Source organism: Mytilus edulis, unplaced genomic scaffold, assembly GCF_963676685.1.
Source record: "Mytilus edulis unplaced genomic scaffold, xbMytEdul2.2 SCAFFOLD_778, whole genome shotgun sequence".
Taxonomy (NCBI): domain Eukaryota; kingdom Metazoa; phylum Mollusca; class Bivalvia; order Mytilida; family Mytilidae; genus Mytilus; species Mytilus edulis.
This window is the reverse complement of record NW_027269233.1, coordinates 1-23725: the sequence shown is the minus strand read 5'-3', so window position 1 is coordinate 23725 and position 23725 is coordinate 1. Positions and strand designations below refer to the sequence as shown.

At 31.8% G+C, this 23725-nt stretch overlaps 1 protein-coding gene across 2 annotated transcripts; it reads right to left on the bottom strand.

Annotated features, from left to right (window-relative positions):
• Positions 1-8234: 8234 nt before the first annotated feature.
• LOC139509704 (dolichol-phosphate mannosyltransferase subunit 3-like) lies at positions 8235-21261 on the bottom strand. Of its 2 annotated transcripts, none has more exons than XM_071296246.1 (6): positions 21200-21261; positions 12273-12312; positions 11355-11477; positions 10784-10813; positions 10221-10298; positions 8235-8395 (listed from the first exon to the last, which is right to left on the bottom strand). In XM_071296246.1, the coding sequence occupies exons 2-6, from the start codon at positions 12273-12275 to the stop codon at positions 8336-8338; spliced, it is 294 nt and encodes a 97-aa protein (XP_071152347.1). In that variant the 5' UTR covers positions 12276-12312; positions 21200-21261; the 3' UTR covers positions 8235-8335. The 2 variants fall into 2 exon arrangements, with proteins under 2 accessions (XP_071152347.1, XP_071152348.1); XM_071296247.1 differs by having other exon boundaries at positions 12273-12321; positions 21200-21256.
• Between the last annotated feature and the right edge of the window lie 2464 nt (positions 21262-23725).

Sequence of the window (23725 nt, the reverse complement as noted above, 5' to 3'; positions counted from 1 at the left end):
TATTCTGGATTTCAGTTAAAATTTAAAAAATATGGATTTTTACATGAATGGTACTTATAGAACAAATATGTCATAATATCCTAGTAAAAGTAGAGTTGAGTTCTAGTGACTATATATTTTTGTACATTAATGTTGCGTAGTACATTTGTATTTTACTTTTTCAGTGTTTCTGTACTTAGTATTTAATTGTCTTGAATCTGTTAAAGAATAAATTACTGATAAAGGGAGATAACAAATATAAATGAAAGAAAAAACAATCTTTATTTTGTTTGTGGGACTGAAGAATATTTTTATACATTGCGGTTCTACTTTCAAATATAATCAAACAAATTAAGTGTTTTCATCTGCACTACTTTTAAACTGTCAAATCTATGATGCAAGTTTTCAAATGCAACATGAATAGAACACATGGTACATTCATATATTTATATATTTGTAAATAGAAAAATATCCATGACATTTAAAAACCACATTTTCTATTGTGCTTAAGATATGTGCCATATGATATAATTGTTTGTTGGACGATCACAGTTTGCATATTTAATATCAACCTTCACAGTATAATATTTTTATCATCTTATGCATTTTTTTTTGTACATTAACATCACAAAATATTACCAATGGTTGTATAAATTGAAAATGGTTGTTTTAACACATATTTATTTATATTTTGATAAAGCTGCAAGAAAAGGCAGCAGTGACCAGTATTTTTACAAGTAAATCCAATATGTTATGAGTAATGTACAAGACACATTTACTTTCATTCTTTTTTCTTAACAATGTATAAGTTTGTGATACATGCATGGAGATTTTTCTTCTTTACTTTTCCTATTCCAAGGAGAAGGGGGGGGGGGGGGTAACTTTCCAGACCTGACATCCTGATATGTTAGAGGTGCTAATGTTGGAAATAGAAACAATAAGTTTTAAAAGAGTCTCTTCAACTCTCTTGGTAAGGAGCTATATTTGAGGAGTTTTCTCATTTCAAAACAAAGTAATTTTTATACACGTATAAAGTAATCTGTAATAAATTAGAAGTGATTTGATATGGGTATGTAACTATAGAAAATCTAAAGAATCTCAAGGAAAATGTCTTACTTCTTATTGTTTGATGATGATTGACCTATACTAAAAATTAAGAAGGTCACCATAAATTGGTTGATATGATTCCACTAATTTTTGTAAAAAAAAATAATCATTTGTTCGTCAAGTTTTCAAGTAATATGAGGATTATATGTTTTGAGTATAAAGCAAATAAAGAAGACCAGAAAAATAAAAAGTTTCAATCTTAAATTTAGATTTGACTTAAAACATCTTTATAACTCATAATTTGAGCCTAAGAGAAGACAACCATGCAAAACAAAATCACCAGTCTCTTCTAAAATACATGGTTTTCGTGCATTGAAGGTAATTTCCCTTATAAACTAAATATTACAAATCATTGTATTTCAAAAAAGTTCATTGTTTGTTTTTATAAAAGTGATATTTCAAGATATTGACTACGAATACAGGTCTTCTTTCAGGTAAGAAAAGTTTATAAATTGGACAACATATTAAAATGAATTTTATTGTAACATTTATTAAAATTGAATGCTATATTTTGTCTTTAAAATCTATCAGACATTTTTTCTGATAGAACTTTTATGGGATGTTAAAACTTAAGATTGGAAAGGCATAGAACTTTAATGGGATGTCAAAACTTACAATTGAAAAGGCATATCCAGTAAAATTGTTTAATTTTTATCAAGCTATTTATCACTTTTGCTTTTATGTATATGAATTGTCAACAATCATTAATTTGTACAAAATGCAATCCAATTCATATATAGCTTTTCTACAATGTATTTCTCCTGTTTGTATATACTCATAGAGAATTTCTCCTTTCATACTAACTTTTTACTGCTTGAATGCTTTTTGTTACGTTATATCATGTTTTTTTGTAAATAATTTTGTTACATTTCCATGGGTATAATAAAACCATATTTTTGTCATAGAACAATATAAGCATTTAATATTGTAGTGAACCAATGTTTGCTTGTTGTGGATTATTTTTTTGTTATATTTGTCCCTTTCTTAAGATTCTATTTCTGATGTGATATATGTTAAATGTAAGTAAATGTGTAAAAATTTATTAAAGCTATATATTAACCAAATTTAGAACATAGAATATCATTAATTAGACCATAGTTTTAGACAAATAAAATGTTTTACGTATGGAAAATGATATTATGATTTCAACAGCAGTAAGGATACCACTAGTATTAGTTGTCATACTCAATAAGAACAGGACACATGTGTTAATTATATACAAGATTGCTTGATATCATAGTATTAAACATTTAAAAACAATTGAAGTCAATGAACACAAAAAATAAAAAAAAATATGCCAATACCACTTAAAAATCATATGTGCACTGACTGGGCTTATCAACAAATTGTATTTTTGCTTGACTGAAAATTTATTGAGAACCAAAATTAATTTCGGAAGGGGCATTACCCTCGTCTATTTGTCTGTACATCCTGAAATTGGTTTCTGTTCTTGAAATGTAAGTTTGCCTTTACCAAATGTTATGAAACTTATACACAATGTTTATTACCATAAAACAATGATCAACTTTAAATTTGGGTGGCACCACTTTACCAATGAAAAAATTACTGAATTTTTCACTTCTGTTCTCTTAACTTAAGTTAGCCTCAACTAAATGTTATGAATCTTATACACAATGGAAATTACCACAAAACAGAGAACAGGTTTGAATTTTAGTGGCATCACGATTTATGTCCCTTTACAAATTAAAACAATGCTGAATTTTTTATTTCCATTATGTAACTAAAGTTTACCTCAGCCATATGTTAGCAATCTTATACACATTGGCAATTACCACAAAACACATATCCATTGACACATTCCCCATTCTTTTTACCAGATTTTTGTCTTGCCTTGTATGAAGTAACAAACACTTGCTGTTTCTGGCATCAACATTTTGTTAAATATTGAGATAAAGTTAGTGAAAAGAGAACCACTAAAGGAAAGTTAACGATATTGGGTATGTAGCTGTACCTTTAGCAAATCTCATTTAATTCTGCCCCCTTAGTGATGTTATTTGTCGAGCCTGCAACTGAAGTTGCAGAAAGCTTGACATAGGGATAGTGATCCGGTGGCGGTAGCTACGGCGGCGGCGTTGGCTAACTTCTTAAAAAAGCTTCATATTTTAGAAAGTGGAAGACATGGATGCTTCATACTTTTTATGTAGATGCCTCAAGTTACGAAGTTTCCGTCAGTCACATGTCCAATGTCCTTGACCTCATTTTCATGGTTAAGTCACTACTTGAAAAAAAAAAATCAGATTTTTTTGTAATGTTCAATTCTCTCTTATTATAATTAATAGGATAACTATATTTGGTATGTGCGTACTTTGCAAGGTCCTCATGCCTGTCAGACAGTTTTCACTTAACCTCGACCTTATTTCATAGATCAGTGAACAAGGTTAAGTTTTAATGGTCAAGTCCATATCTCAGATACTATAAGCAATAGGTTTTGTATATTTGGTGTATGGAAGGACTGTAAGGTGTAAATGTCCAACTTGCAAGTGTAATCTGACCTTGACCTTATTTTCATGGTTCAGTGGTTATAGTTAAGTTTTTGCGTTTTGGTCTGTTTTTCTCATACTGAATGCAATAGGTCTACTATATTTGATGTATGGAATGATTGTAAGATGTACATGTCTAGCAGGCAGGTGTCATCTGACCTTGATCTCATTTTCATGGTTCACTGGTCAAAGATAACTTTTTGAGTTTTGGTCTTTTTTTCTAATACTATATGCAATAGGTCAAACTATATGTGGAAGAATTTTTAGCTGTACATATGCCTGCCTGGCATGGTTCATCTGACATTGACCTCATTTTCATGTTTCATTGGTCAATGTTTAGTTTTCTTGGTTTATGTTAAGTTTATGTGACAGTTGTGATAAAGCTTTATATTTAGGACTATCAATACAATATCAATGATTAGTAAAGAAGGTGAGACATGTCAGGGTGTGCACTCTTGTTTGGCTTTGAAACTGTTCCATAGGTTGCATGTTTAAGTTTTGGGATTGTGTCGGTTTAAGTGGATAATAAAATGGTATTGGAAAGGATTTATAACATCAAAATATCACATTTTATAACTTGTGCAATTAATTAGGTCACAATGGAGCACATAAAAAAATAACTGCCAAAACTGAACATTAACAATGCACCTATGTAGCTGGATATGTAAAACTTACAATCTATAAACTAAAAATTAGTGTGTACTTATTTCTTATAGAATCTGAAATGGATTTAAAGTCGAACACTACAGGTAAATGCTACTCTGAACCATGAAAATGAGGTCACAATCTGATATACATGCTACAATCATATAGTATCTTAAATAGGACCTATCAACTCAAACTTACCTGATTAGGCCGTAGTTTTTTTATTTTTAGTTTACGAACCCTCCTACCCTAATTTTTGCCAAATAGGAAAAAAAATAAAAAAAATTTTCTCCTCCGACCCAATGTTTTTCATGCAAAAAAAAAAAATTTTAGTTCATAACTGCATGAAAGAATCTAAATTTATGCTCTTAGTGATTTAGTAAGTTGTTGCACATTGATTTCAATTCAAACCTTGTCAAGAAAAAAAAAATAGTTGTTACACTAGTAGAAAATCTCCTGGTGAAATAAAAAAAAAAAAAATTTGATATTGACGGTTGGTATTAAAAAAAAAATCAGCAGCAGCAGTTTTTTTTTTTTGTTTTTTTTTCGTCCTCCTACCCATTGGTTTTGTCAAAAATTTCGTAAAACTAAAAATATAATAACTATGGCCTTATTGGTGTATACAGCTACATTCAGCACTCTCATATATATCAAAAGAAAGCAGTTTTTATTGGTACCCTAGAAAACCACCAAGCTATTACAGGAAAAAGGTTAACGGTGTCATTAAGATAGGGTGCAAACAGACACCACCACAAGAATATTTCAAACTGAGTGTTGACTCGCTAGTGATTGCTGAAGATGACCACTCAGGCACTGACACCCTTCTTAACTTTGAGCAATGAACCATGGAATTGAGGTCAAGGGCACATTAACTCTGCAAGATTATCATGTACACTTTACAATCATCTTATACAACAGTCATAGTAAACATGTTTTAGACTGTTGATTGCTTAATGTCCAGTGGCAATCATTTCATGCATATTTAGAGCGTGCATAAAAATTGCAATTAATTAGTTTTCTACAGTTAAATTTATTGTTTTCTTGTAAATTCTTTTGAATGTATATACTCCTGTGACATATTCCTAAGGCGGTTTGAAATAATGGTTACATATATTTGGACCACCACAAGAAAATGAAAGTATATTGAATAAAGAAAGAAGTTTCGCCTTCAAGCAGTCCCCCTAGGGACACTCAAAAGAGTTATTACAAGGGAGTGTGGAACTCTCCCTACAGAATGTACAAGATAAAAACTCTCCATTCTGACCAGACATGGCTGCATACTTTTACATCATTCTCAGCCAAGCAGACGCCCCACTTTGGTAAGAGTTTTACTACTGGTATAAAGAAGACATTATCATATTTCTATTCTCCAGTCATCCTTTGGTAGGACAATAGATGGAAGAGTAAAATGAGTATACATCAATAAAAGAACAATTATAACCAAATTTGTTATTAAACAACAATATATTATTATAAATCACTTTGTAATAATGGTCAACACTGGTTAGCTAACTTCTTAAAAGCATTATATTTAAAAGCTAGAGGACCTGGATGCTTCATACTTTGTATATAGATGCCTTATGTTACGAAGTTTCTGTCTGTCATATGTCCATTGTCCTTGATCTTATTTCCATGGTTCAGTGAATACTTGAAAAATAAGTTTAAGATTTTTTGATATGTCAATTTTGTTCTTATTATTAGTAATAGGATAACTGACCTCGACCTCATTTCATTGATCAATGAACAAGGATAAGTATTTGTGGTACAGTCTAATATCAGATACTATTAGCAACAGGACTACTATATTTGGTATATGGATTGATTGTAAGGTGTACTTGTCCAACTGGTAGGTGTCATCTGAACTTGACTTTATTTTCATGGTTCAGTGGTCAAAGTTAAGTTTTTGAGTTTTGGTCTTTTTTTCTAATAGTATATGCAATAGGTCAACTATATTTGGTGTATGGAAATAATTTATGATATTCATGATCATTCATGTCAGTCTTGCAGGTTTATTTGACCTTGAACAGTTTCACAGTTCATTTCTCAGTGTTAAGTTTTTGTGTTTTGGTCTGCTTAAGCAATAGATCAACTATATTTGTTGTATAGAAGGATTGCTAGGTGTATATCTATGTATGGCAGGTATCATCTGACCTTGTCCTTATGTCATGGTTCATTGGTCAATGTTAAGTTTTCATGGTTAATATAAAAAAAGAAGATGTGGTATGATTGCCAATGAGACAACTATCCACAACAGACCAAAATGACACATAAATTAACAACTATAGGTCACCGTATGGCCTTCAACAATGAGCAAGCCCATACCCCATAGTCAGCTATAAAAGGCCCAGATAAGACAATGTAAAACAATTCAAACAAGAAAACTAACGGCCTTATTTGTGTACAAAAAAATGAACGAAAAACAAATATGTAACACTTAAACAAACGACAACCACTGAATTACAGGCTCCTGACTTGGGACAGGCACATACATAAATAATGTGGTGGGGTTAAACATGTTAGCGGGATCCCAACCCTCCCCTAACCTGGGACAGTGGTATAACAGTACAACGTAAGAACAAACTATAAAATTCAGTTGAAAAAGGCTTAACTCATCAGAAGGACAAAAATACAAGTGGACGTTGTAAGTTTGTTTCTTAGATAACATTTGCAATAGATCAACTATATTTTATAAATTGATTGTAAGGTGTCCATATCTGTCTGGCAGTTATCATTTGACCTTGACCTCATTTTCATAGATAATAAAATATTTCCATACACCAAATATAGTTGACCTATTGCAATTAGTATTAGAAAAAAGACCAAAACTCAAAAACTTAACTTGGACTCCTGAACCATGAAAATGAGGTCAAGGGACAGATGACACCTTCCAGCTAGACATTTACACCTTTCAATCATTCCATACACCAAATATAGTAGACCTATTGCATACAGTATAAGAAAAACAGACCAAAACACAAAAACTTCTCTATAACCACTGAACCATGAAAATGAGGTCAAGGTCAGATGACACCTGCCAGTTGGACATGTACACCTTACAGTCCGTCCATACACCGAATATACCTGACCTATTGCTTTAAAGTATCTAAGATATGGACTTGACCACCAAAACTTAACCTTGTTCACTGATCCATGAAATGAGGTTGAGGACAAGTGAAAACTGTCCGATGTCACGAGGACCTTGCAAGGTATGCACATACCAAATATAGTTATCATATGACTTATAATAAGAGAGAATTTAACATTACAAAAAATTTTAACTTTTTTTTCAAGTAGTCACTGAACCATGAAAATGAGGTCAAGGACATTGGACATGTGACTGATGGAAACTTCGCTACATGAGGCATCTATATACAAAGTATGAAGCCTCCATGTCTTCCACCTTCTTAAATATAAAGCTTTTAAGAAGTTAGCAAACACCGCCATCACCTTAGCCGCTGGATCACTATCAGTATGTCAATCTCGACAAAAAACCATGCTCGTACAATATCTGAAGATATTTTCAGATACAGAATATAACTGATAAGGTAGGTGTAGCTAAAAATATTCCAGCTAATGTCACTTTACAACTGTATATCATATAGATATTTACAATAAAAGTCAAGATCATTCAAATTGATGTCAATTCTGTTTAGTTTGACACAAATTGTTGGCTTTTAGAATCAATCAAGTAAAACAACTCATTTCATGTAACTTTACTTTCATTAATCAAATCAATTTTGATTTCAACAGATTTCAACATAAAAATAAGATGTGATATGATTGTCAATGAGACAACTCTCCATCACAGACCTACCACAGACCTAATGATGTAGAAGTTAGCAACTACACTGTGTAGCCTTCAACAATTCAACAATGAGCAAAAACCCACATGTAAAAGATAAGTAGATGTGGTATAAACACTAAGAAGGTTTGGACCAGTTGTGAGTTTAAATAACAATTGGTCAACTAAAAGGTTTTTGCAGAATGAGAAACAAGAACATATACCAGATCCACTTTATTTATTGGAATAAATATTTCTTACAGTTTTATATGTACAGTTTTGTAAATATTGTTTATATAAAAATAATCTGTGATTAGTGAAGTCATGTGTTGTCAAACTTGAATCCCTTCTTCTGTAAATCAGTTTTGGCTTCCTCTATTTGCTGAAAAAAGAATAAAAAAATCTTTATAAATTTGATATTGGTATCACTTATAAAACTTGTGCAAGTGTTTATTTCTCTTTTTATCTATTTCAATTCAGATTTATTATGACTCAATTTCAATTTGTTACATGTATATCAAACTGTTCAACAGTTGTCAAGTAAACAAGATTATGGTAGAATTTTTCTTCTTTTTATTTCAACAATTGTCTCAACCTAAAATAATAAGCCAAATATATATTGACCTAAAATATGTTTCAATTTTTGGGCTTAAAGGGAGATAATTCTGTGGGCATAATAAATGGTCAGTAAAAAGTCCAATGAAATCATATTTAGCAGAAAGTGTATATTTCAGTGAGTTTGTTAAGTTATGAATTAAAAAAAAAGTTATTCATAAAAAGATAGAAATTTGTTGATAAAAGAATGACAAAAGCTAAAAATAAATACATTAATATTGAGTCACTGATAATGTCTTTGCATCGGAACTAAACACATTTATTCTAAAAACAGTTGTTGGCATGACACGGGTTATGTTCTTCTCATATATGTTATGATGGTATGATACTAAAACCCCCTAACGGGAAGGATTGTGCCTGATGTTCATATGCTGAAATCATAATCTTTCAGTCAGTTTAATTGAAGTCTGGAGCTGGCATGTCAGTTAACTGCTAGTAGTCTGTTGTTATTTATGTATTATTGTCATTTTGTTTATTTTCTTTGGTTACATCTTCTGACATCAGACTCGGATTTCTCTTGAACTGAATTTTAATGTGCGTATTGTTATGTGTTTACTTTACTACATTGGTTAGAGGTATAGGGGGAGGGTTGAGATCTCACAAACATGTTTTAACCCCGCCGCATTTTTGCGCCTGTCCCAAGTCAGGAGCCTCTGGCCTTTGTTAGTCTTGTATTATTTCAATTTTAGTTTCTTGTGTACAATTTGGAAATTAGTATGGCGTTCATTATCACTGGACTAGTATATATTTGTTTAGGGGCCAGCTGAAGGACGCCTCCGGGTGCGGAAATTTCTCGCTACATTGAAGACCTGTTGGTGACCCTCTGCTGTTGTTTTTTATTTGGTCGGGTTGTTGTCTCTTTGACACATTCCCCATTTCCATTCTCAATTTTACACTTAGTTTTAACCTTTGTTGTGCTTCTAAGTTGATTATAAACAATCATTTTGTCAAATATGAGGGGGTAGAAGGGGTCCTGATTCTGAAATCCTGGACTTAAAACATGAAATCCTGAGGTCTTGAATTTAAAAAATTTAAATCCTGCCATCCCCAAATTCGAAAAAATAAATTCCCAGATCCTGAAAGGATCAATCCCGAAATCCCGAGATTTAAAACAAATTCTGGAGTACCGATAAAGGTCCTCCCCCCCCCCCCCCCCCCCCCCCCCCCCCCCCCCCCCCCCACCCCCCCCTCAAATATAATGTCAAGCAGACAGTGGATATTTGCCAATAACCCATTTAATTAGTAGTTCCATACCAGACTAGTTTGGCTGCTGCCTATGCAAACCATATTATATATAGGCATTTTCAATAGGAATGGTTTTACACTAGTCATTTTTTTTAGCCCTTTAGAGCTTGCTGTTTGGTATGAGTCAGAGCTCTGTGTTGAAGACCTAACTTTGACTTATAGTTGTTACTTTTACAAATTATGACTTGTATGGAGTTGTCTCATTGTCACTCATATCATATCTTCATTTATCTATTTTCAACAATTTTGATAGGTTTGTTCAATATTTGGTAGCGACATGTAAGGAATGATGAATGAAGGAAATCAATCATACAAACATTAAATTTTCTGATAAATTGAGATCTTACCGATTGAAGTTCCTTTGATGCTTCTTCACAGTTATTGAATATGGCAACTCTATATATGATAACACCCAAAGAATATATCTGCAAAAAAGTACATGGATACCTTATAAGATAGCTTATGACAGATGGCAAACTAATTGCATATTCAAGGAGAATTCTATATGAACATAAATCCTACTTTATACTATGACGGGGCTGAGCCTGATTTTTAATGTTCCAGTTTGCAGGAAGAATTCTTATTCTACTGGACACAATACTCTGACTCCCAGTTGACCAGTCTTTGCTCTTGCTCCTTAAAGCTTAGCAAAGAAGCTGCACATACCAATGTTTACGTTTTCGGTTTTACCCTGACCTAGGGGCATCAAACCCTGTTCTTTTGCATTTGAGGCGAGCACCCTACAGCAAGACCGACAAGGTGCAATTATACAGAGCTAAAACCAACGGTAATGATTTCTATCTATAACACAATATTTAGCATTTGAATTTAAAATATTAAACCATAAATTTAATGTATTTCTTTTATTTCTAATTAATACTATGCCTGTTGACTTATACAACATACTTACTGCAAATAAGACTAGAGCAATCAATGGCAGCTACAAAAGATGAAAACAATTTTAGCTTTTTATATATTATACTTATATTTAAAGATATTAAAGATTTCAGAACCAGAATACAATTGTTACTTTGAATTTTCATATAAAATTGCCAAACTGCTTTAAAATTAGGATAATATAACAGAACTTCCCATTGCTAAAGTATGATAAATTAACCTCATAATATAAGGTTGCTTTTCCAGAAATTTACAAGTCTAATTTTAATAATGTTGTGATTACAGCCTGGTCTTTAATTCATTATGTGAGAAAATATGGCACAAAGTATTTAAAGTATACAGTAAAATCAGCAATGAATTTACTTAAAGTAGCTACAACATTGTATGTGCATTTGGTCCAAATATTTTTTCTATAGATTTATTCTAAATTTACTTTATTGCGTACATTTGTTTTTAATTAAGGCAAATTCACATTCACTGATGTACTGCTCACATATCTCTCTGATTTTGCTTATATCTTACTACCTTAGCTTAGGCTCTTTCAGTTTCTATATAAAAATGTTGACTTAAGTTTATGAACTTACTGGTATAATAAATAATGACTTAAATGAACTAGATGACTGAACGTGAACATATTCCAATACTACTGCCAACCACACACTCAGGAAGGCACCAACACCAAACAACCATTGAAACAACTTTGGTATCTGGAAATAAAAGCAATAATTAACTGTACAGTGTGACAGACAGGTGCTTCCTGGCATAAACATACTAGTATTCAATTCAGATATTTAAGTGCTGAGTTAACTATGGAAAACATGCTGGCTTCCTCAGTCTCTAAGTCATGTACTGTAAATTAAAATTATTGTGTGATTTATCATTGCTATTTTGTCATTTTAGACTAAAATGCAATTTTAATTTTTGCAATAATCTGATATACCCTGTTTGATTCATATAAAAAATTCAAAATGTGAGTTTTAATCATTGCAAGGATAACTCTGTTGCATTTTTGGCAATAATTTCTGATTACAGTATAAACAAAATGTTAATAGAATATGGTATAGAGCATACCTTGGTCAATGTGTTATTGCTGCAGTGATATATTGATGTGTAACGGTGTAAGCTCTGATAGTAAATTCCTATGATAAATCTTTTCCTGTTGGAACTACTATAGATACATTCCTTTCTCATGTTTCTATGTACGACAAGGAAAAACCACAAAGGCATTATAAATGCAAAACAGATTCAAATGTTTTACTTTCTGTTGAAGATTTGCCTATGGTTGTTTCAGCTGTTAAGTAACATTAAAACACTTTACAATGACTTCAATATTTGAACCATAATATGCTTTAACCTTAAACTACCAATAGAACATTTTACTGAAAATATTATGAAACATCTAATTCATGCACATGGTGCAAAACTTTCCAAACATATTAAATCTATGGAACCAATATGACCAAGAGCAAAATAAATCTCACATATGCATAACATATATTTACCATTTTGTTTCACATGCACTGTTTTATCATCAACTTATACCATGTATACCTGTAAAGAAGAATTACAATCAGCAGAGTAATCACCTGTCCTTTGTCAAAATATAAGTTGGAGTTGGATATTGTTGTAACGGTACATTTTTATTATTGGTTTGAATGTTAAAATGTATCAATAAAGATTTATGATTTGAGTACTGGGTACCTGAATAACGAAGAAATAACATTGTATATAGGTTGTTACATCATGACCATGTTGAAAAAATAGGACACAGCTAGCTAAGACTTTTCCCCCTAATTTACATAAACTATAGGAAATTTTCTGCAGTCGGTTTCACAAAAAAACTTACGACTAAGATTGATCCTAAGTCATGAACAGTTTCAGTATACTTAAAATCAAACTTAGTCTTAAGTTTTTTTGTGAAACCGACTCCTGGCCCCCGGCGCCATAAAACTTTTTTTTGCTGAGTAAAAAAATATTCTCAGAATGAATTATTTTACTCAGCTAAGAATGAGAACTTTTTTATCCGCCATAAAAAAAATATTCTCAACGTTGAGAATATTCTCAGCTGAGAATTTTTTTTTTCTCAGCTGAGTATATTTTTCTCAGTGATGTAAGTGGTAAAATAGTTGTTTGAAAACTAAAATGTATACCAAACTTCTCTTAAACGCAGTTTTATCTCTTAAGAAATAATGTAAAACATAAAAAGAATCTATGATAGATAAGATGACAAGTAGCATTTAGTAAGCATCTGTAACCACAGTCCTGACAAAAAGTCACAGCATATAAAGTCGGCAGATAATTTGTGTTCAGATTATAAGAAATATAGAACCCTAATAGATATTATTAATAAGAGAAAGATCTTGAAATACTTGAGTTATTTACCCGTAGCTTCTTATAAATATGTATATATATTTTTTTATATTTCTTTATTTAGATCTTACTATATTTTGTATATTTTTTAAAGATAAAATGCTATCTTCGTTGACGTTTACGTGAAGAGTGCTTTCTTTCACGTCCGCACTTCTATCGAGTATGGCGCGCCAAATAAACATTTTGAAAAGATAATTATTACGGGTCAATAACATACATTATGTATTCAGACGGCATAAGACACCATGTGACAATTTTTAGAGAAACAGAGCTGCTTTTTTCTCACATCTACAATGGGGGGAAAAAAACCAAAAACCGACAAACCAAATATTTTTAACTCAATATGAAAGCCAATGAATAATTTGAATCCGTATTCAACATTCAAGATATATGTACCTTAATATTAATATAAATCTAATACAGAATTTAACATGTTTAATACGGTTTAACAATTATGCAAGTAGTCATAAAAATTGCTCTGCATAATGAGTTTAATATCATATTGCACAGGAAGAGAAAATAAAAGTACGACGTCGTGTGAGAAGGCATGACATATATATTTGTAACACTCCCAAACGTGTCCTGTCCCCCAAACGTGTCCGATTCCCCCAAACGTGTCTACTCTCCCGAAACGTGTCCGTGATATGCAATATTCCCCAAACGTGTCCCGATAATTGTTATTCGCCAAAACGTGTCTCACGTCTTTTAGCGCTAATACACGAATAAAATCAATAACGTTTACGGCAATTCTTTAATGGGGGACACAGTTGATGTAGTGGTCATTTATTAGTATTAAAATGTAGTTGGTTCAATGCCGGTTGTTATTGCAAATTTAACCTGTAACATATAAATCAACTTTGACTGAAATTACTTATATTCCCAGTTGCAAGTATTATGCTCGTTTAGAGCGCACATACATGTATAAACAATTCTAGTTCAGTTGAATTAATGGTTTACTATGTAATTATTCTGTACTAATAAACTCCGATGATGCCTTTTATATTACAGCTAATTTCCTACTGCATGTAGAACAAAACTTTGGTTAGCTTGCTTGCTTGGTTTTTATATTGTACAATCCATAGGATAACACCCAATTAAATTCAAATATAATATATTCAGGTTAAACAATGCATATATATATTGTTTAAAGATGTCAATCTTATTTACAAAGCTTGTATTAACAATTATACAAACAAAGCAAGCAAGCCAAACAAAGTTTTACTTTGCAAGCATTAGGAAATCAGCTGTAATCCGCGAATACTGCACGGCGGGCTTTTAAAGGATTGACTTCCTTTTTTTTCAACAGTTCTGATATTTTAAAAGATATTCAAATCATAGACTGGTTATCAGGTATTTTAATAAATTTTAGGTTTCCAGCATCACTTCTTAAGTGAAGACATGCAAACAAGAGTCATAAGTCCAGTGTCAAATATTTCATGCATTATTTGAACGATATCATATTAACAATAAATAATATACATAAGTTTTATTATCATACCGGGTATTTAGGATTGGGCCTAAATTTGTTTACGATTATTCGGGTATTAACATTAGTTAAAAATCTAAAGAGCCAGTAAAGACCGATTTTTTGTCGAGCCTTCGACTTTAGTCGAAAAAGCGAGACTAAGCGATCCTACATTCCGTCGTCGTCGGTGTCGTCGTCGTCGGCGGGCGTCCACAAATATTCACTCTGTGGTTAAAGTTTTTGAAATTTGAATAACTTTCTCAAACGATCCTGGATTTCTACCAAACTTGGACAGAAGCTTGTTTATGATCAAAAGATAGTATCCAGAAGTAAATTTTGTAAAAATAAAATTCCATTTTCTGTATTTTACTTTTAAATGGACTTAAATTTTCTGTCAGGAAACAATACATTTACTCTGTGGTTAAACTTTTTAAAATTTTAATAACTTTCTTATACTATTTTGGATTTGTACCAAACTTGGACAGAAGCTTGTTTACGATCAAAAAGAGGAACGAAAGATACCAAAGGGACAGTCAAACTCATAAATCTAAAATAAACTGACAACGCCATGCCTAAAAATGAAAAAGACAAACAAACAACAGCACACACGACACAACACAAAACCAAAGAACAAACAACACGAACCCCACCAAAAAACCAGGAGTGATCTCAGGTGCTCCGGAAGGGTAAGCAGATCCTGCTCCACATGCGGCACCCGTCGTGTTGCTTATGTGATAACAAATCCGGTAAATAGTCTAATTAGGTAGGTCACATTCAGGAAAGGGAAGGGGATTGTAGTTACGACGTAAGGAACATATCCGATATCATTTGTGATACGGTTATTCCATATTCAACCAATTCAAAACTTTTTAAAATTTTAATAACTTTTTTATAATATTTTGGATTTGTACCAAACTTGGAAAGAAGCTTGTTTATGATCAAAAGCTAGTATCTAGAAGGAAATTTTGTTTTCTTCCAGTTTTATAACATTACATTCAGTGTGCAGTTAAATTTTTCAAACATTCATTACATAAACTATCCTGGATTTTTATCAAACTTGGACAGAAGCTTCTTACAATCAAAAGATAGTATCAACAGGAATATTTTATTGATTTGTTTCCTCATTTTTGTTGAGCTTGCCATAAACAGAAAGAGTAGGCGAGACACTGGGTTCCGCGGAACCCTTAAAAATTTTATAACTTCACTATGAAACTATTTGATTCTCTCAAAAAATAGAAAAAAACCTCTTAAAATTATAAACTGGTAGTAAGGTTTGATTTTATGAACTTTTGGTTTCGAACATCACTCAAATACACGCAAACAAGAGACATTACGTCCAGTGGCAAATATTTCATGCATGGGCAGGACGACAACATACTTTGGATAAGTTATATAATGAGATGCGGAAGAATATTTGCCGGAACTCTTGGATTGTGTCTTAATTATTCCGGGAATTTGGGATTAGGCCTTAATATGTACAGTTATAAGAATTTACACTTTACGGTTATTAGGAATTTACACTTATCGGCGGGAAAGGACAGTTTTATTTTTACGGAATATCAGTATAAAAATCTTGTATTTCCCTTTATATCATAGGACAAGTTTGAGGAATTGAGCACGTTTAAAGGATTGGGTACGTTTGGGAGTATCGGACACGTTTGGGGGGAAGGACACGTTTCTGAGTGTTACATAGTTAATGTCCATAACAGTTATTAACAACACCTTGTACAAATATTATTTTCGAAAATGAAAACAGTTCAATAAAAACACAAAACTATCCAATTTATGAGGGTCGTGAAAAGGGGAGTAGGGGAAGATGTTCTATTTTTCTCTATTCAGTAAGAAATATTTTCTGTAAAATTCTGATTGTGCATATGGAAATTTCCTTCTGTATCATGATCTTAATTGACATGATAAATGATTTGTCTGGATCAACGACATATGTATGACACCAATACACCCCGAGTACGACCAGTTCAATATTTCACTCATTTTACGTATATTCTTAATTTTTATATAAGAAAATTGTACATTTTAGCACCCCATTTTCCATTATTTTTTTTATTTTTTTTGCACATTTTTTCTTCTTTTTTTGGGGGGGGGGGGGGGTATTTTCTTTTCTGTTAATCGCCTCGTTCGTTGGGTAATTTCTAAGAAAGATCAGATATTCAAGCGTCAAGCGGGATATGTTAAAAGTGAAAAAGTATCTACAATAAGAAGCTGTTTAATTGGTCGCTTTTGTTGTACAGTATCTTTTGAAATTAGGTAGGATTAATATGGTACAACCAACTATCAAAGATGGGGTTATCAACTTACATTTTTAATTTTCATATGCTTTTACAGAATTATGAGACATATTCAGTCGTTTTTCCTTACTTTTACTTTTTATGTAAAAAAAAATGCACATTTAAGCACCCCATTAATCAGCTTTTTTTTTTAGACAACATTGATTTTGAGTATTCATCCTTAAAAATATATGAAAAAAAATATGTTAAGGAATAAAGATAGAATTTGACTTGAGGTGATAAGTGAAGTTCTTCTTTACAAATTTTAACAAAAACACTATCAACATTTGTAATTTTATATCAAATTACCTTAAAAAAAACATTTAAGATTTTTTTATATACTTAAGTATGGTTTTGGCTATACTTAAATATTTAAGAATATTCTTAACTTTGAGTAAGAAAATATCTGAGAATTTTTTATGGCGGTGCATTTTGCTGAGAATAAAAAAATTGAGAAAATTCTCAGGCTGAGTAAAAAACTTTACTCAAATAGTTTTATGGCGCCGGGGCCTGGACTTCAACTGTGCTTTACCAAAACTGTCCATCAATGTGATAGAGTGTGAAACTAAGGTCATGAGATAGGGAAGTTTTGGTCTAAAGGTTTTTTATAGCAATAAATTTTGTCTTAAAAATAATTGTCTGATATAAATATTGTCTTTTAAAGTGTTGTTTTTTGATTTTCATCTGAATGTTACATATTTATAGTATTTTGGTAGCCTCTTTCAGTTTCTATTTGAATGATAGCACTTGAAAGAAATACTGAGAATCTTCTGTTTTTTGTTTTGTTTTGATTAGTGAATGCTTCTTAAGCACAATGCACCCCACCAAAAAATGGGGGTGATCTCCAGAAGGATAAGCAGATCCTCCTCCACACTGGCACCCATCATGTTGCTCATGTTAGTACAAACCCGGTTACAAGTCTTAATTCTGTAGGTCACATTCATGAAAAGGGGACAGGATTGTAGATTGACATTCAGAACACATCCTTTATCATTTGTGAAACGGATAATGTCTGCATCGGAGTGTGAAATAGCTAGTATTTCTTTGCTGAGTTGAAAGTTAATTAAAAGTTTTTTTTGCAATCAAAACCTTCCATTGATGTTTTGACAAAAATAAAGCAATTTCTATCAACACTGGTATATACATGTATGATGTATACCTTGGCCTTTAAACCTTGGCATATACCATATGATTAACTCTATCCAGTATTTAATATCCTATCACCTGTTTATTGTTCAATCAAACTATTATCACTTGCTACTTCGCCTCTGCCAGGCCAGGTAAAAATCTACACACCTTGCGTAATCAAATAATGCCAGGTAAAAATCTACACACCTTGCGTAATCAAATAATGTTAGTTATACCTTACACACTTAAGATACACTCAGACTTTTTCATCTTTAAAAATAAACATTTGTAAACGGGTATAAAAGGTGCCTAAAAATGTTCATTCATGAAATATTTTATGCACAGGATTTTGATCTCTTCAACATGTTCAATGAGAGGAATGAATGGGACCCTTAAAAACAGGATTTTTGAAATTCCGTCTGGAGGTTCACATGTATAGAATGGGCATAGTAATAACCTATTAATGGTATAATAACACACACACTTGTTTCTATCCATGGGAAGTTTGATTATCCATTTCAATAGAAAATTTTACCGTGATTTGTCAAAATATGCTTATGGTGATTTGTCAGATGTCTCAAATAATTATTGTTACTGTTATTTTAGAAAAAAAATTCGTTAAAATCGATTTTTGTATCGTCTAAAAGAAAGTGCATATTTTATCGTCATGCACCAAAAATTACCGTTAACGCCATTTGTCAAGAATTTTTACCGTTATTCCTCATGAAGGTACACCCATTACCCCCCTCATGTATGTGGATAGTCCATCTTCCCATGGATATACATCTACATCGTACAAAGATCCATCAGCACATTGACAACTATATGTCAGCACATTGCAAACAGAACTTATTAAAAGATAACAATTTAAAGTGCAATAATCAATATAAATCATAAACAATACAATAGAAACAAGTGTATGATAATTATGACGTCTGGCAAGCCTATTTTAATTTTTGACTACTCAAAGACCTGACATGAAAAGGGGGAGGGGATTGTCTAGTATGCGCACCAAATCCAGGGCAGTATAGTCAGTTTGTTGATTGTGGCCATAATCTCGGTCTCACTGAATTAAGTGACAAGAAAAAATTTAGCGACAAAAAGGGACCAGTTTTTTATAAAGACCCATCTAGCCCGAAAATCTCAGATTGCTCTGACATACAAAGGCTGATCCACCGGGTTCAGTATCAGGTCTGTTCGCGCCCAATATACGTTCGCACCCTACACGTTCACACCTCGCGTGTTCGCACCCTACATGTTCGCACCCAATTTTAAAAAAAATCAAGTTGAATAATGGGAAATCATGATTGTTGTTTTAAATGATTTGATGTAAAAACTGCGTGTATTTAGCTTGGTATGAGTAAAACATTGAAAATTTTAAATAAAAACACAAAAGATAATCCTTTTTAACAGCTTGGCCCTTTTATCTGAAACAACAAAACAAAAATTTATAGCAATTAACCAAAACATGATTAAAATTTATTCAACACAAAACAAAAAAAATGTGGTCAGAATCTCACTTTGTTTTGAAACTGTAATAGATGTGCCTTGATGTGCCTAGGTTAATTCCCCTTAATTTGGACAGATTAATTAATATTTAGTATTTAAATGTTTATTTTAAGTTAAATTTGATTTAAATATAGTAGGATAAAAGTAAAGATTGTTAATTTAACTGTTTCATTGTTTAACTTTTGATGCTTTTATCATGTTTTAAGAATATTCATTTATTTAACTTTTCTTCAGTTCCTTTTATGTTAAAATTCTCCTGATTAATGACAAGTTTAGGATATCATTTGATATTCAGTCGGAGTCAGCCTGGCACAGGCCTCCAAATACTCGCCGGAACTAAAATTAGTACCACTCAAGTCTAGAGTTAGCCACCACTTCGGTGCAGGTCGCCAGAGTTAGTCACCCCTTTTTGGTGCAATTTTACTACTTTAAAACACAACGCGAAGGAAATTTACTTTATTTTACTTAAAAGACTAACTCTGGGAACAACTTATTTTCATTTTACATTTGAAACAACTCTATTTTTGAACTTCATTTAAGAAAGTTTTCTGACTCCTGTTTATTTCCGACTTTGTTTAATATTCATGCAATTACTGTACATTTGTGAATAAATTATAGTTTCATTTGTTTAATTGTTTGTTGTTCAGCCATAATCTGATATCAGGTATCCCAATGGTCGAATAGGGGCGAAGTACTGGCCACTACACGTCCCGGGAGGTGTCGTCACCGACCCCCTCCGTTACAAAACAATGAAATAAAGTTATAGCAATACACTAACCAAAACATGATTAAGATCAATTCAACACAATAAAAAAATGTTGACAGAATCTCACTTTCTTAAGAAACAAAGTAATGGTGGTCACTTTGTTTACTTGTTTATTCTATTTATCTGGGGAAATTGGTTAACGTTAGTATTACTTATAGTTCTGTAACTCTTTCTCCGGACACCGGCAATGTAATTATTCCTTTCGGGTCGTCCTGCTTCTTGCACGTACCCGACTTCTATCATGGCCTTTTTTTTTATTCATTTTTTTAACAATACACTATCCAAAACATGATGATTTATGATAGTTTGTATGAGTGTAACCAATGTAACCAATGTAACCATTATGTCAATGGGGGTTACAAAACAAGGTAACTGAATTATGGTGCACATTTTGTGCCTTATATCAAGGACGTATGTTAGTTATACGTCCTTGCTTATATGTAAAAATCGGGCGCGAACATGTAGGGTGTGAAAGAGAAAGGGGGCGAACATGTAGGGTGTTGAAAGAGAAAGGGGGCGAACGTGATTGGGCGCAAACGGACCTGGATTCATTTCACGGCCATAGCTTACCTGGAAAAACATCATTTGGACGTCTGAGTCATCTCAGACTACCGACTAGTCCTAGATTACTCTGACGTCTAGTCCAAGATTACTCTGACGTTGGACGTCTGTTTTGCAAAAACAGCCGTTGAACGTCAGAGTAATCTCAGACTATCTACCGGCCAGCAAGCAGCAAAATATCAGTCATCACTACATCAGAAAGAAATACCACTCCCGGAAAGTTGACTTTGATTATGAATGTGCCAATCTTTCTCTAATGTATTAACCCGAGTAAAGAAAGATGATTTATCAGTTACATAGAAATGATTGCTTGCTAGGGAGAAATCCTGACTCTAAGACTCACACGTTTCACATTTCGTCAGCTGCAATTTTTACATTTATTCTTTTCAACCTTTATATTGAAGAGTATCGGGTTGTACTTTTCATTTACATATCAACATTTAGGACGGATTCATTTAGGACTATTCAAAGTTGATATTGTAAACGGGTATGAACTTATAAAAGCGTTTACAATACAATACAATACAATACAACATAATATGATATAATGCAGTACCAATACAATACAACACAATACAATACAATACAACAATATAATGACACACAACTATACAATAAAATAGGATAATCATACAATACAATATAATCAGAGACATATAATACATTATATGTCTCTGATATAATATAATAACAATGTAATTACAAGATAATTACAATTTAATACAATTCAATACAATACAATGCAATATTGTATTTGCATTGTGTTTGTATTACTGCATTGCAAAAAAAGTAATACAATGCAATTGCAATATAATTGCAATACAATTACAATAATATTACATTAAAATACAATACAATACAATACAATACAATACAATGATTGACAAAACGATACAACGGTTGACAATATATTAAACATAATATGATATAATACAACATAATATGATATAATGCAGTACCAAAACACTACAACACAATTCTAAACAACAATACAATGACACACAACTATACAATAAAATAAGATACAATACAATACAATATAATATAATAACAATGTAATTTCAAGATAATTACAATGTTATGCAAGTTAATACAATGACAATGCAATATTCTATTTGCATTGTGTTTGTATTGCTGCATTGCAATAAAAATCAATACAATGCAATACAATACAATACAATACAATACAATACAATACAATACAATACAATACAATACAATACAATACAATACAATACAATACAATATGATACAATGCAGTACCAAAACACTACAACACAATACAATACAACAATACAATGACACACAACAATCATAAAATAAGATACAAATACAATATAATACAATATAGTAACAATGTAATTACAAGATAATTTCGATGTAAAGCAAGTTAATACAATACAATGCAATATTATATTTGCATTGTATTTGTATTGCTACATTGCAATAAAAGCAATACAATACAATACAATTGCAATGCAATACAATACAATACAACATAATATGATATAAAGCAGTACCAAAACACTACAACACAATACAATACAACAATACAATAAAATAAGATATAAATACAATACAATATAATATAATAACAATGTAATTACAAGATAATTACAATGTAATTCAAGTTAATATGATACAATGCAATATTATATTTGCATTGTGTTTGTATTGCTGCATTGCAATAAAAGCAATACAATGCAATTGCATACAATACAACTGCATTACAATACAATACATTGCATTGCAATACAATACAATACAATACAATACAATACAATACAATACAATACAATACAATACAATACAATACAATACAATACAATACAATACAATACAATATACAATACAATACAATACAATACAATACAATACAATGTTTTATCATATAGTTTGCTATACAGCGGTCCACCTTGTCTCTTATTCAGAAAGACAAGTTGAATGAATAAACAATACAAGTCACTAAAATGGAAAGGAGATCAAAGCCTTAGGACAAAAGCGCTTATGGATGTAAGCAAGTGTGTTCAGTACATAAATAAATTATACATAAAGATTTGTTTTAATGTTATGTCTATTCAAACTGAATATTTGCTAATTGTGATTTTTTGTTATAACCATGGACTAATATTATACATGATCTTGGTCACAGAAATATATGTTTCATGATACTTTGTTCCATATAAAACAATCAAGTGCAATGAACTTTCTCGATGTGTAAATGTACTGTCGAACAATATTATCTTAGATTTGACCTTTTACTTCCGGTGGTTGAAAACGTGAGACCAAAAGCAAGGACATGGACGAATATGCCAGGGATCCGTGGTAATTTCTAATTCTAAATCAATCATACTGTGTTCTTTGTCCATATTGAGTATACTTAAATGATTTAAGCAGAAAACATATATCTTAATGTCACCATTAGCTCTCATTCATACGAAATTTTCGCACCTAAAATGAAAGGGTAAATAATTGCATAAGCGGAAAATTACTGCGTATTGAACAAAAGTGTTTCTTATATTCTATGTAGTGGAGGTTATAGTGAGATGTATTGAATTGAATGAAAACTAGATTAGTCTACTATGTCATATGATATAGGAGGATTTTTCAAAGTAACAATAAATGGCAATATTAATTTTTGAAGAAGGTTGTAAATGTATGTATGTTGTACTTGTAAATTCCTCTGATATCTGAAGAACCCCTCGATAGCTGTGAGGGTACAGAGGAATCCATAAACACTTCATAGGGGGTCTCATTGGGGGGTTCCGATCCTGGATCCCGCTTACTGTTTCGTCAGATTCTCGTATCCCGCAAGCAATTCTCATTTTTTTTGTCATTTCCAGGGTCCCGCTAGACCTCATTTCCCGTTTT